Source organism: Salmo salar, chromosome 20, assembly GCF_965601325.2.
Source record: "Salmo salar chromosome 20, fSalSal1, whole genome shotgun sequence".
In the NCBI taxonomy this organism is placed as follows: domain Eukaryota; kingdom Metazoa; phylum Chordata; class Actinopteri; order Salmoniformes; family Salmonidae; genus Salmo; species Salmo salar.
The window spans coordinates 70,575,864-70,590,035 of NC_138310.1; the positions used below are offsets into that span (position 1 = coordinate 70,575,864).

The 14,172-nt window shown below is 43.6% G+C and overlaps 1 protein-coding gene across 3 annotated transcripts in view; it reads right to left on the minus strand.

Moving 5' to 3' along the window:
• LOC106581250 (kinase suppressor of Ras 1) overlaps window positions 1-14,172 on the minus strand; it is a 62,488-nt gene that overhangs the window by 31,146 nt on the left and 17,170 nt on the right. The window contains exon 1 of one of the 3 annotated variants that reach the window (XM_082966709.1): window positions 248-673. The exons of the other annotated variants lie outside the window; for them this stretch is intronic. Within the exon in view, the coding sequence (XP_082822835.1) occupies window positions 248-274 (27 nt within the window). The 5' untranslated portion in view covers window positions 275-673. Of the gene's footprint in view, window positions 1-247; window positions 674-14,172 lie in introns of those variants that run through there. 3 annotated transcript variants of the gene reach the window in all.

Here is a 14,172-nt window from a genome sequence, read left to right on the forward strand (position 1 = left end):
GTGGTATGGTCCACACAGATGCTAAAGTAGAGAATGGCTTGTATTCTAACCTATTCAATTAAAACAGGTCGCCAGACTTACAGGAACAGTCAAAACATTGTTTTTCTGCAAGAATGCACATTTGCATTCATGGTCTCAACACATTTTTGGGGACAAAACAATGTTGTCAATCCTTTGCATAACAACATGCTTTCTTGCTGTGAGCGGAGAATAATGTTATTTTCAATTAGACACAACATTAGCCTACCTCAGTGTCCGGGACACAGCACCACATGTGCTGCTCTTCACTGGTTTGATCCTACTATCTATGTCTGCCTTTCCCAAAAAGTCCACCTGTTGAGTCCAGGACCTGCAATTTCAGCCACATAAGTTCCTGTCTCGTAGTCTGTATCGGCGATCCTACACTGTCCAGTGTTACGTGTCTGTGTGTGTGAGAGCACTCATGTCCATGCGTGTGTGAGAGAGTGCTTACGTCTATGTGTGTTAGTGTGCATGTGTGTGGTATGTGGGGAGGCAGGACCGTGTGTATAAATAGCGTGGTGGTGGGGTGTACTGTAGCTGGCATGGGGCAATGAAAACACTACAACCTATCTACTAACTCTATATCTCTTTACTTCTGTCTCTTTCCTTCTATGTCTTTCCTTCTATGTCTTTCCTTTATCTCTTTCCTTCTATGTCTCCACTTCTATGTCTTTCCTTTTATCTCTTTCCTTTTATTTATTTCCTTTAATCTCTTTTCTTCTATATCTTTACTTCTATCTCTTTACTTCTGTCTTTCCTTTTATCTCTTTACTTCAAAAAATAAATGTCCTCTCACTGTCAACTGTGTTAATTTTCAGCAAACTTATCATGTGTAAATATGTGTATGAACATAACAAGATTCAACAACTGAGACATAAACTGAACAAGTTCCACAGACATGTTACTAACAGAAATTGAATAATGTGTTCCTGAACAAATGGGGGGTCAAAATCAAAAGTAACAGTCTGTATCTGTTGTGGCCACCAGCTGCATTAAGTACTGCAGTGCATCTCCTCCTCATGGACTGCACCAGATTTGCCAGTTCTTGCTGTGAGATGTTACCCCACTCTTTCACCAAGGCACCTGCAAGTTCTCGGACATTTCTGGGGGGGAATGGCCCTAGCCCTCCAACAGGTCCCAGACGTACTCAATGGGATTGAGATCCGAGCTCTTCGCTGGCCATGGCAGAACACTGACATTCCTGTCTTGCAGGAAATCACTCACAGAACGAGCAGTACGGCTGGGGGCATTGTCATGCTGGAGGGTCATGTCAGGAAGAGCCTGCAGGAAGGGTACCACATGAGGGAGGAGGATGTCTTCCCTGTAACGCACAGCATTGAGATTGCCTGCAATGACAACAAGCTCAGTCCGATGATGCTGTGACACCAGACCATGACGGACTCTCTACCTCCAAATCAATCCCGCTCCAGAGTATGGGCCTCGGTGTAATGCTCATTCCTTCGAAGAGAAATGCTAATCCGACCATCACCCTTGGTGAGACAAAGTCGCGACTCGCCAGTGAAGACCACTTTTTGCCAGTCCTGTCTGGTCCAGCGACGGTAGGTTTGTGCCCAACAGCTGTCCATTGTCGTCGGTAATGTCTGATGAGGACCTGCCTTACAACAGGCCTACAAGCCCTCAGTCCAGCCTCTCTCAGCCTATTGCAGACAGTCTGAGCACTGATGGAGGGATTGTGTGTCCCTGGTGTAACTCGGGCAGTTGTTGTTGCCATCCTGAACCTGTCCTGCAGGTGTGATGTTCGGATGCACTGATCCTGTGCAGGTGTTTTTACACATGGTCTGCCACTGCGACGACGATCAGCTGTCTGTCCTGTCTCCCTGTAGCGCTGTCTTAGGTGTCTCACAGTATGGACATTGCAATTTATTGCCCTGGCCACATCTGCAGTCCTCATGCCTCCTTGCAGCATGCCTGAGTCACGTTCACACAAATGAGCAGGGACCCTAGGCATCTTTCTTTTGGTGTTTTTCAGAGTCAGTAGAAAGGCCTCTTTAGTGTCCTAAGTTTTCATAACTGTGACATTAATTGCCTACCGTCTGTAAGCTGTTACTGTCTTAACGACCGTTCCACAGGTGCATGTTCATTAATTATTTATGGATCATTGAACAAGCATGGGAAACAGTGTTTAAACCCTTTACAATGAAGATCTGTGAAGTTATTTGGATTTTTACGAATTAGCTTTGAAAGACAGGGTCCTGAAAAAGGGACATTTGTTTTTTTGCTGAGTTTATCTCTAGCCTTAATGTTAATCTTAGCTTCTCTAGGCCACTGCAGAATCTCTCATCTTGCAGTCATAATTTGTAGACTTACATAATTAGTCTCTCTTGCTCTCCCTCCCTAATCTTCTCAGAATCTCTCATACACACATACCACTCCTCCTTCTCCCCCTCTTGGCTGATCTTACACATTTAAATGGCCTCCCACTGGGCCCAGACATCATTTCAACATCTAGTGTTCATTTACATTTGGTTGAGTTGTCAACTAACGTGAATTCAACGTGAAACTTCACGTCACTTCCTGTTGAATGCGGAACAAAGAAGAGCTTGGTTTTGTTTGTTTGGAAAGTTTGTTGTTTGAAAGTGTATTGGAAAGTTCTTGGTAGCTAGCTTCTTAGGTTGGATCCCGCGACGCAGTTGGCATCAGTTGCTGGGACTGCTTGTTTCTTTCCAGTGTTCCTGCCGACCAAGGACAGGTCTGAGGAACTATTTGGCATCACAGCTAGCCCAGCTGCTAGCTAGCTGCATATCAAGCTTGCAGGGTTTTCTTGAAAGCAGCCCACGACGCGGTTAGCCATTGTGGCTGGGACCGCGGATTGTCCCGGGTTTGTGGCTGCCTAGATCCCTGCTGTTTGTTGTTTTCAATCTTCCCCGTGACCTGCCCTGTCTGGAACTGCGAGGATTAACAGTGTAACCTACATTGCTAGCTACCATGACAAAGACCAAAGCCGGCGGGAGTACCGTTGAGGACAGTGGTGTCTCTCTATCACACGTGAAGAATCTTTTCAACGAACAAAAAGAGACCTACAAGCAGTTGTTACAACAACAAGAAAATTGCTTCAAGTATTTTAACCAAATGCTTGTGGATTCTACTAATAAAAGAATGAACGACCTGACCAAAGAGGTCCAGGACCTGAAGAACAGTTTGCAGTTCTCCCAGGGTCAGCTCGATGAGTTGAAACAGGAGAACGGCAAGATGACAGCAATCTGTAAGTCACTGAGAGATGACATTAGTTCTGTGTGTGAATCCATGATAACAATGATATATAAATCAGAGGGACAATCAAGGTGGAACAAATGGTTGTGGACGGAATTGCAGAATCTCCACATGAGACCTGGACGGAGTCTTAGGACAAAGTGAGGGAACTGATCTGTGAGAAATTGAAGATGGACCATAGGAAGATTGAGGTGGAGAGCGCCCACAGGACTGGAAAACCCTCCACCGGCCCAAGTGATAGGCCCAGGCCAATAGTGGACAGGTTCCTGAGGTTCAAGGACAAGGTGGCTGTTCTGGAAAGAGCCAAGAACTTGAGAGGAACATATATCTTCCTTGACGAGGACTATCCTGAAGCTGTGCGCCAGAAGAGGAAAGAACTGATCCCAGCCATGAAAGCTGCCAGAGCGTGTGGGGACATTGCTTACATCCGCTATGACAGGCTCATTGTCAACCCTCCCTCCCAGAAGCCTGGAAGGGATGAGAGAGCCAAGCCTATGGGTTTGTAGCTTCAAACCCGCAGCCACACACACACACACACACACACACACACACACACACACACACACACACACACACACAGACACACCAATTGATTAATGGACTGCTGAATGTATATATTTTTCTCTTGCTTTGTTTGCTCTTTCGATATTATGTCTATCTCTGATAAGCTACCCAGGAAAGAGCTGAAAATAGCCCATATTAATATATGTAGCCTTAGAAATAAGGTTCATGAAATCAATAACTTGCTAACATCAGAAAATATTCATATATTAGCCATTTCTGAGACTCACTTAGATACAGTTGAAGTCAGAAGTTTACATACACTTAGGTTGGAGCCATTAAAACTCATTTATCAACCACTCCACAAATTTCTTGTTAACAAACTATAGTTTTGGAAAGTTGGTTAGGACATCTACTTTGTGCATGACATAAGTAATTTTTCCAACAATTGTTTACAGACAGATTATTTCACTTATAATTCACTGTATCACAATTCCAGTGGGTCAGAAGTTTACATACACTAAGTTGACTGTGCCTTTAAACAGCTTGGAAAATTCCAGAAAAATATGTCATGGCTTTCGAAGCTTCTGATAGGCTAATTGACGTCATTTGAGTCAATTGGAGGTGTACCTGTGGATGTATTTCAAGGCCTACCTTCGAACTCAGCACCTCTTTGCTTGACATCATGGGAAAATCAAAAGAAATCAGCCAAGACTTCAGAAAAAACATTGTAGACCTCCACAAGTCTGGTTCATCCTTGGGAGCAATTTCCAAAGCCTGAAGGTACCACGTTCATCTGTACAAACAGTAGTACGCAAGTATAAAGACCATGGGACCACGCAGCCGTCATACCGCTCAGGAAGGAGACGTGTTCTGTCTCCTAGAGATGAACGTACTTTGGTGAGAAAAGTTCAAATTAATCCCAGAGCAACAGCAAAGGACCTTGTGAAGATGCTGGAGGAAACAGGTACAAAAGTACCTATATCCACAGTAAAACGAGTCCTATATCGACATAACCTGAAAGGCCGCTCAGCAAGGAAGAAGCCACTGCTACAAAACCGCCAATAAAAATCCAGACTACGGTTGCAACTGCACTTTTTGGAGAAATGTCCTCTAAGCTGATGAAACAAAAATGTTTGGCCATAATGACCATCGTTATGTTTGGAGGAAAAAGGGGGAGGCTTGCAAGCCGAAGAACACCATCCCAACCATGAAGCACGGGGGTGGCAGCATCATATTGTGGGGGTGCTTTGTCGTGTGGTCCAGTGCTGCAAGGAAAGACCTAGTTAAGCTGCAGCTGGCCCAGAACAGAGTGGCACATTTTGCTCTTAATTGTAATCAGAGGGCTGATATAAATACTATGCATGCCAGTCTCTCTTGTCTAAGAGTTGAGGAGAGACTGACATCATCACTTCCTAGTGCACTTCACAAAATAGATGGCATCATGAGGCAGGAAAATTATGTGGATATATTGAAGCAACATCTCAAGACAACAGTCAGGAAGTTAAAGCTTGGTCGCAAATGGGTCTTCCAAATGGACAATGACCCCAAGCATATATCCAAAGTTGTGGCAATATGGCTTAAGGACAACAAAGTCAAGGTATTGGAGTGGCCATCACAAAGCCCTGACCTCAATCCTATAGAAAATGTGTGTGCAGAACTGAAAAAGCGTGTGCAAGCAAGGAGGCCTACAAACCTGACTCAGTTACACCAGTTCTGTCAGGAGGAATGGGCCAAAATTCACCCAACGAATTATGGGAAGCATGTGGAAGGCTCCCCAAAACGTTTGACCCAAGTTAAACAATTTAAAGGCAATGCTACCAAATACTAATTGAGTGTATGTAAACTTCTGACCCACTAGGAATGTGATGAAAGAAATAAAAGCTGAAATAAATAATTTTCTCTACTATTATTCTGGCATTTCACATTCTTAAAATAAAGTGGTGATCCAAATTGACCTAAGACAGGGAATTTTTACTAGGATTAAATGTCAGTAATTGTGAAACACTGAGTTTAAATGTATTTTGACTAAGGTGTATGTAAACTTCCGACTTCAAATGTAATTAATTTGATGATACAGCAGTAGCAATACAAGGATATAACATCTATAGAAGAGACATAAATGCTTATGAGGGAGGTGTTGCTGTATATATTCAGAGCCATATCCCTGTAATGCTTAGTGAAGATCTTATATTAGTGTTATTGAAGTGTTGTGGTTGCAGGTTCACTTGGCACATCTAAAGCCTTTTCTTTTGGGGTGTTGCTATAGGCCACCAAGTGCTAACAGTCAGTATCTAAATAATATGTGGGAAATGCTTGATAGTGAATGTGATGTAAACAGAGAGGTCTACTTTCTTGGGGACTTGAATATTGACTGGTTTTCATCAAGCTGTCCGCTCAAGAGGAAGCTTCTTACTGTAACCAGTGCCTGTAATCTGGTTCAGGTTATTAATCAACCAACCAGGGTGTTTACAAAACACTACAGGAACAAGATCATCCACATGTATCGATGACATTTTTACTAATACTGTAGAACTTTGTTCTAAAGCTGTATCCTTACCCATTGGATGAAGTGATCACAATATAGTGGCAATTTCCAGGAAAGCCAAAGTTCCAACAGCTGGGCCTAAAATAGTGTATAAGAGATCATACAAAAGATTTTGCTGTGACTCTTATGTGTATGATGTTAAAAATATTTGTTGGTCTGATGTGATTAATGAGGAGCATCCAGACATGCACTTGATGAAATTATGAAATTGCTTGTTCCAATTATTGATAAACATGCACCTGTTGAGAAACTGACTGTTAGAACTGTTAAGGCTCCATGGATTGATGAGGAATTGAAAACCTATATGGTTGAAGAAGTGACTAATACGTCTGGCTGCACATCTGACTGGCTTACATACTGCAAATTGAGAAATGATGTGACTAAACTCAACAAAAAGAAGAAGAAACTGTATTATGAAGCCAAGATCGCTGATATAAATGCTGGAAAAAAGGACCTCTACTCTTTTCTATTTTTACCAATGACCTGCCACTGGCATTAAACAAAGCATGTGTGTCCATGTATGCTGATGATTCAACCATATACGCATCAGCAACCACAGCTAATGAAGTCACTGAAACCCTTAACAAAGAGTTGCAGACTGTTTTGGAATGGGTGGCAAGTAATAAACTGGTCCTGAACATCTCTAAAACTAAGAGCATTGTATTTGGTACAAATCATTCCTTAAGTTCTAGACCTCAGCTGAATCTGGTAATGACTGGTGTGGCTGTTGAACAAGTTGAGGAGACTAAATTACTTGCCATTACTTTAGATTGTTAACTGTCATGGTCAAAGCATATAGATTCAATGGTTGTAAAGATGGAGACAGGTCTGGCCGTTATAAAGAGATGCTCTGCTTTTTTGACACCACACTCCAAAAAGCAAGTTCTGCAGGCTCTAGTTTTGTCTAATCTCTATTATTGTCCAGTCGTGTGGTCCAGTGCTGCAAGGAAAGACCTAGTTAACCTGCAGCTGGCCCAAAACAGAGTGGCACATTTTGCTCTTAATTGTAATCAGAGGGCTGATATAAATACTATGCATGCCAGTCTCTCTTGTCTAAGAGTTGAGGAGAGACTGACATCATCACTTCTTATTTTTATAAGAAACGTTAATGTGTTGAAAATCCCAAATTGTTTGCACAGTCAACTTACACACAGCTTTGACACAGACACGTATCCCACCAGATATGCCACCAGGGGTCTTTTCACAGTCCCCAAATCCAGAACAAATTCAAGAAAGTGTACAGTATTATATAGCGCCCTAATTGCATGGAACTTCCTTCCATCTCATATTCCTCAAATAAACAGCAAACCTGGTTTCAAAAAACAGATAAAGCGACAGCTCGCGGCACAATGCCTCTCCCCTATTTGACCTATATAGTTTGTGTGTATGCATTGATATATAGGCTACGTGTGCCTTTACATTTATTTTAATGTAGTTCTGTCTTTGAGCTGTTCTTGACTATTGATGTTCTGTATTATGTCATTCTGTATTGTGTTTCGTGTTTTGTGTGGACCCCAGGAAGAGTAGCTACTGCTTTTGCAACAGCTAATGGGGATCCTAATAAAATACCAAATACCAAATCAACAAAAAATGGCATCATGTCATTGAATTTATGTTAAAAGTTTGGTGGAAAAATATGAAATTCCCAACGTCATCACATTCAATGTTTTTGTTGAAATTACGTGGAAACAATGTTGATTCAATTACTTTTTGCCCACTGGGTTGTGTTTGCAAAGAGGGCTTGGTAGATAGGAGCAGCTTAGACTGGTCCGTGATAGACATAGATTAGTGGGCCGGGACACATACTGTATATAACAAAATAGTATCCTCCTATTCTGTTTTTGACAGTTGCCAACTCCTGAATAGCATCATCTGCACAAACCTGCTGGGTGTGCAGTATACGTACATATATATTCTGCCATTTTGGTACAAAGTAAAAACACATAACATCTAAGCATAGGCCGGGGTATAATGAGGGGGTATGGCTGGAGGACAATGACACGAGCTGGGACATGGAATGGAGAGGATCACGTCAAGAGTTGACTACAGACAAATAGGGTTTGGGGGTGGGTAGGTCTCAGAACCCAAAGCGTATAACAACAGTCCTAAATGCAGGTCTGTGAGAGAATACATTTACGGTAAAAAGTGATTGCTCATTTTCCATTGGCAGAGCAAACTGTCTCTAAAAAAACACCAGATTAAATGTTTTGTGTATGTACTAGTCCTGACAAAATAGTGGCAGAAACTCTCCCTGTGAAGCTGCTACTGCCAACTGGAAGGGTGGAGACAGAGTGGAACTACAAAAGCCTGCTTTCAGCTTCCAGCAAAGGCCTTCACTGCTATGAAATATGCCCTATCATAAGCATGTTACTGTCCAAAAGAAACAAAGACCCAAATTCAATCTGACACAGATAAAGGGAGACGGTACTGCTGGTTCACTAAGGATGTTTATATTGCATTGGATGAGTTAACCATGTTCTGTATCGGAAGAGTTAACCATGTTCCGTATCGGAAGAGTTAACCAAGTTCTGCATTGAAAGAGTTAACCAAGTTCTGTATCGGAAGAGTTAACCATGTTCTGTATCGGAAGAGTTAACCAAGTTCTGTATCGGAAGAGTTAACCAAGTTCTGTATCGGAAGAGTTAACCAAGTTCTGTATCGGAAGAGTTAACCAAGTTCTGTATCGTAAGAGTTAACCATGTTCTGTATCAGAAGAGTTAACCATGTTCTGTATCGGAAGAGTTAACCAAGTTCTGTATCGGAAGAGTTAACCAAGTTCTGTATCGGAAGAGTTAACCAAGTTCTGTATCGGAAGAGTTAACCATGTTCTGTATCAGAAGAGTTAACCAAGTTCTGTATCGGAAGAGTTAACCATGTTCTGTATCAGAAGAGTTAACCAAGTTCTGCATTGGAGGAGTTAACCATGTTCTGCATTGAAGGAGTTAACCAAGTTCTGTATCGGAAGAGTTAACCATGTTCTGCATTGAAGGAGTTAACCAAGTTCTGTATCGGAAGAGTTAACCAAGTTCTGCATTGGAGGAGTTAACCATGTTCTTTAACCATGTTAAAAGTTAAATGGCTCACAAACTGCTCCTATTGTGGACATTTTCAGGGGATATTGACGGGAAGCATCACCTGTCCTGAAATTATAGTAAGCAATGCACAGGAACGTCTTCTCTTGAATAGCCAACTGTTATGCCATGTCACCATCAGCTAAGGGACCTGGTCCAGAGTAGATGGAATGTGAGGAGTCCAAGATGATCGCCCTCTCTAAGTCAGATGCAAACTTACCAACCTAACCTGGGTACTTTAACCTTTCAGAGGGGACTGTACAGGGATACCATTACATAGTCTCTTGCTTTCCCTTTCTTCACACACACACTTATTTATTTTATTTTTATTTCATCTTTGTTTAACCAGGTAGGCCAGTTGAGAACAAGTTCTCATTTACAACTGCGACCTGGCCAAGATAAAGCAAAGCAGTGCGACAAAAACAACAACACAGAGTTACACTTAAACAAACATACAGTCAATAACATAATAGAAAAATCAATGTACAGTGTGTGCAAATGTAGAAGATTAGGGAGGAAAGGCAATAAATAGGCCATAGAGGCGAAATAATTACAATTTAGCATAAACACTGGAGTGATAGATGTGCAGATGAGGATGTGCAAGTAGAGATACTGAGGAGAAAAAGAGCAAGAAGATAAATAACAATATGGGGATGAGGTAGTTGGTTGTGCTATTTACAGATTCGCTGTGTACAGGTACAGTGATCGGTAAGCTGCTCTGACAGCTGACGCTTAAAGTTAGAGTGGGAGATATAAGTCTCCAGCTTCAGTGATTTTTGCAATTCGTTCCAGTCATTGGCAGCAGAGAACTGGAAGGAAAGGCGGCCAAAGGAAGTGTTGGCTTTGGGGATGACGGGTGAAATATACCTGCTGGAGCGCGTGCTACGGGAGGGTGTTGCTATGGTGACCAATGAGCTGAGATAAGGCGAGGCTTTAACTAGCAAAGACTTATAGATGACCTGGAGCCAGTGGGTTTGGCGACGAATATGTAGCGAGGGCCAGTCAACGAGAGCATACAGGTCGCAGTGGTGGGTAGTATATGGGGCTTTGGTGACAAAACGGATGGCACTGTGATAGAATACATCCAGTTTGCTGAGTAGAGTGTTGGAGGCTATTTTGTAAATGGCATTGCCAAAGTCAAGGATCGGTAGGATAGTCAGTTTTTTGAGGGTATGTTTGGCAGCGTGAGTGAAGGAGGCTTTGTTGTGAAATAGGAAGCTAATTCTAGATTTAATTTTGGATTGGAGATGCTTAATGTGAGTCTGGAAAGAGAGTTTACATTCTAACCAGACACCTAAGTATTTGTAGTTGTCCACATATTCTAAGTCGGAACTGTCCAGAGTAGCGATGCTAGTCGGGCAGGCGGGAGGGTGCAGGCAGAAATCGGTTGAAGAGCATGCATTTAATTTTACTAGCATTTAAAAGCAGTTGGAGGCCACGGAAGGAGGGTTGTATGGCATTGAAGCTTGTTTGGAGGTTTGTTAACACAGTGTCCAAAGAAGGGCCAGATGTATACAGAATGGTGTCGTCTGAGTAAAGGTGGATCAAAGAATCTCCAGCAACAGGAGCGACATCATTGATATATTCAGAGAAAAAAGTCGGCCCGAGAATTGAACCCTGTGGCACCCCCATAGAGACTGCCAGAGGTCCGGACAACAGGCCCTCCGATTTGACACACTGAACTCTATCTGAGAAGTAGTTGATGAACCAGGCGAGGCAGTCATTTGAGAAGCCAAGGCTATTGAGTCTGCCGATAAGAATGCACTGATTGACAGAGTCAAAAGCCTTGGCCAGGTCAATGAAGATGGCTGCACAGTACTGTCTTTTATTGATGGCGGTTATGATATCTTTTAGGACCTTGAGCGTGGCTGAGGAGCACCCACGACCAGCTCGGAAACCAGATTGCATAGTGGAGAAGGTACGTTGGGATTCTAAATGGTCGGTGATCTGTTTGTTAACTTGGCTTTCGAAGATTTTAGAATGGCAGGGCAGGATGGATATAGGTCTATAACAGTTTGGGTCTAGAGTGTCTCGGCAGCTATCCAATCTTCGGAGATCTCATACGATACAAAAGAGAGGTTGAATAGGCTAGTAATAGGGTTTACAACAATTTTGGCAGATAATTTTAGATAGAGAGGGTCCAGATTGTCTAGCCCAGTTGATTTGTAGGGATCCAGATTCTGCAGCTCTTTCAGAACATCAGCTGTCTGGATTTGGGTGAAGGAGAAGCGGGGGGGGGGGGGCGGGGGGCTTGGGCAAGTTGCTGCAGGAGGTGCAGAGCTGTTGGCCGGGGTAGGGTTAGCCAGGTGGAAAGCATGGCCAGCCGTACAAAAATGCTTATTGAAATTATCGATTGTCGTAGATTTATCGGTGGTGACAGTGTTTCCTATCCTTAGTGCAATATTCAGCTGGGAGGAGGTGCTCTTATTCTCCATGGACTTTAGTGTCCCAAAACGTTTTGGAATTAGTGCTACAGGATGCAAATTTCTGTTTAAAAAAGCTAGCCTTAGCTTTCCTAACTGACTGAGTATATTGGTTCCTGACTTCCCTGAAAAGTTGCATATCGTGGGGGCTCTTCGATGCTAAAGCAGAACGCCACAGGATGTTTTTGTGCTGGTCAAGGGCAGTCAAGTCTGGGGTGAACCAAGGGCTATATCTGTTCTTAGTTCTACATTTTTTGAATGAGGCATGCTTATTTAAGATGGTGAGGAAAGTACTTTTAAAGAATAAGCAGGCATCCTCTACTGACGGGGTGAGGTCTATATCCTTCCAGGATACCCGGGCCAGGTCGATTAGAAAGGCATGCTCGCTGAAGTGTTTAAGGTGAGCGTTTGACAGTGATGAGGGGTGGTCGTTTGACCGCGGACCCATTACGCACGCAGTCAATGAGGCAGTGATCGCTGAGATCCTGGTTGAAGACATCAGAGGTTTATTTAGAGGGCAAATTGGTCAGGATGATATCTAAGAGGGTGCCCATGGTTACGGGTTTAGGGTTGTACCTGGTAGGTTCCTTGATAATTTGTGTGAGATTGAGGGCATCTAGCTTAGATTGTAGAACGGCCGGGGTGTTAAGCATGTCCCAGTTTAGTTCACCTAACAGTACGAACTCTCAAGATAGATGGGGCAATCAATTCACATGTGGTGTCCAGGGCACAGCTAGGGGCTGAGGGGGTCTATAACAAGTGACAACGTTGAGAGACTTGTTTCTGGAAAGGTGGATTTTTAAAAGTAGAACCTCGAATTGTTTGGGCACAGACCTGAATAGTATAACAGAACTCTGCAGGCTATCTCTGCAGTAGATTGCAACTCTGCCCCCTTTGGCAGTTCTGTCTTGTCGGAAAATGTTGTAGTTGGGGATGGAAATTTCTGGATTTTTGGTGGCCTTCCTAAGCCAGGATTCAGACATGGCTAGGACATCAGGGTTGGCGGAGTGTGCTAAAGCAGTGAATAAAACAAACTTAGGGAGGAGGCTTCTGATGTTAACATGCATGAAACCAAGGCTTTTACGGTTACAGAAGTCAACAAATGAGAGCACCTGGGGAATGGGAGTGGTGCTGGGGGCTGCAAGGCCTGGGTTAACCTCTGCATCACCAGAGGAACAGAGTAGGAGTAGGGTAAGGGTACGGCTAAAGCCTATAAGAACTGGTCGTCTAGTGTGTTCGGAACAGAGTAAAAGGAGCAGATTTCTGGCCGTGTAAGAATAGATTCAAGGCATAATGTAGAGACAAGGGTATGGTAGGATGTGAGTACAGTGGAGGTAAACCTAGGCATTTTGTGAGAGAGGTTTGTGAGAGAGGTTTTGTCTCTAGAGGCACCAGTTAAGCCAGGTGAGGTCACTGCATGTGTGTGTGTGGGGGGGGGGGGGGGGGGACAAAAAGGCTATCTAAGGCATATTGGGCAGGGCTGGGGGCTCTACAGTGAAATAATATAATAATCACTAACCAAAACAGCAATAGACAAGGCATATTGACATTAGTAAGAGGCATGTGTAGCCGAGTGATCTTAGGGTCCAATGAGTAGCAATAGGTGAGTCAGGGAGCCGATTCAGTAGTCGATACTACGCTAGGCAAGCTGGAGACCCAGCGATTCAGACAGCTAGCGGGACGGGGCTAGCAGATGGGCCTTCCACAACGTCACAACGTTAGAGCCTGTTGAAACCACCTCGGACAATTACGCCGGCAGACCAGTTGTGATGGATCGGCGGGGCTCCATGTCGGCAGTAAAGGGTCCAGGCCAATTGGCAAAAGAGGTATTGTAGCCCAAGAATTAGCTGGTGGACCTCTTCGGCTAAACGGGAGATGGGTCTAGCTCGAGGCTAGCTCAAGGCTAACTGGTGCTTGCTTTGGGACATAGACGTTAGCCAGGAGTAGCCACTCGGATCCGGTGTAAAGGTTCAGAGCTTGCGGTGGGAATCCGGAGATGTGGTAGAGAAAAAGCTGTCCGATATGCTCTGGGTTGATATCGTGCAGACTGGCAGGTATTGACTGAGCTGAGGCTGGCTGGTGTCCGAGTTAACGGTGAAGACCACTAGCAGTGGCTAACTGACTACTAGCTAGTAGCTAGTTAGCTGGCTAGCTCCTGATGGGGGTTCCGGTTATAAAGTATAAAAATAGCAGATCCGACCACATTGGGTGAGGCGGGTTGCAGGAGAGTATATTCAGTCCGTAGATGGAAGGTGAGAATAAAATATATACGAAATATATACGGGGGAAAAAACTAGGAAAATTATATTTACACGGGACAGGATGGGACAAGACAAACACACGTCCGACTGCTACACCATCTTGGAACAACCAAAAT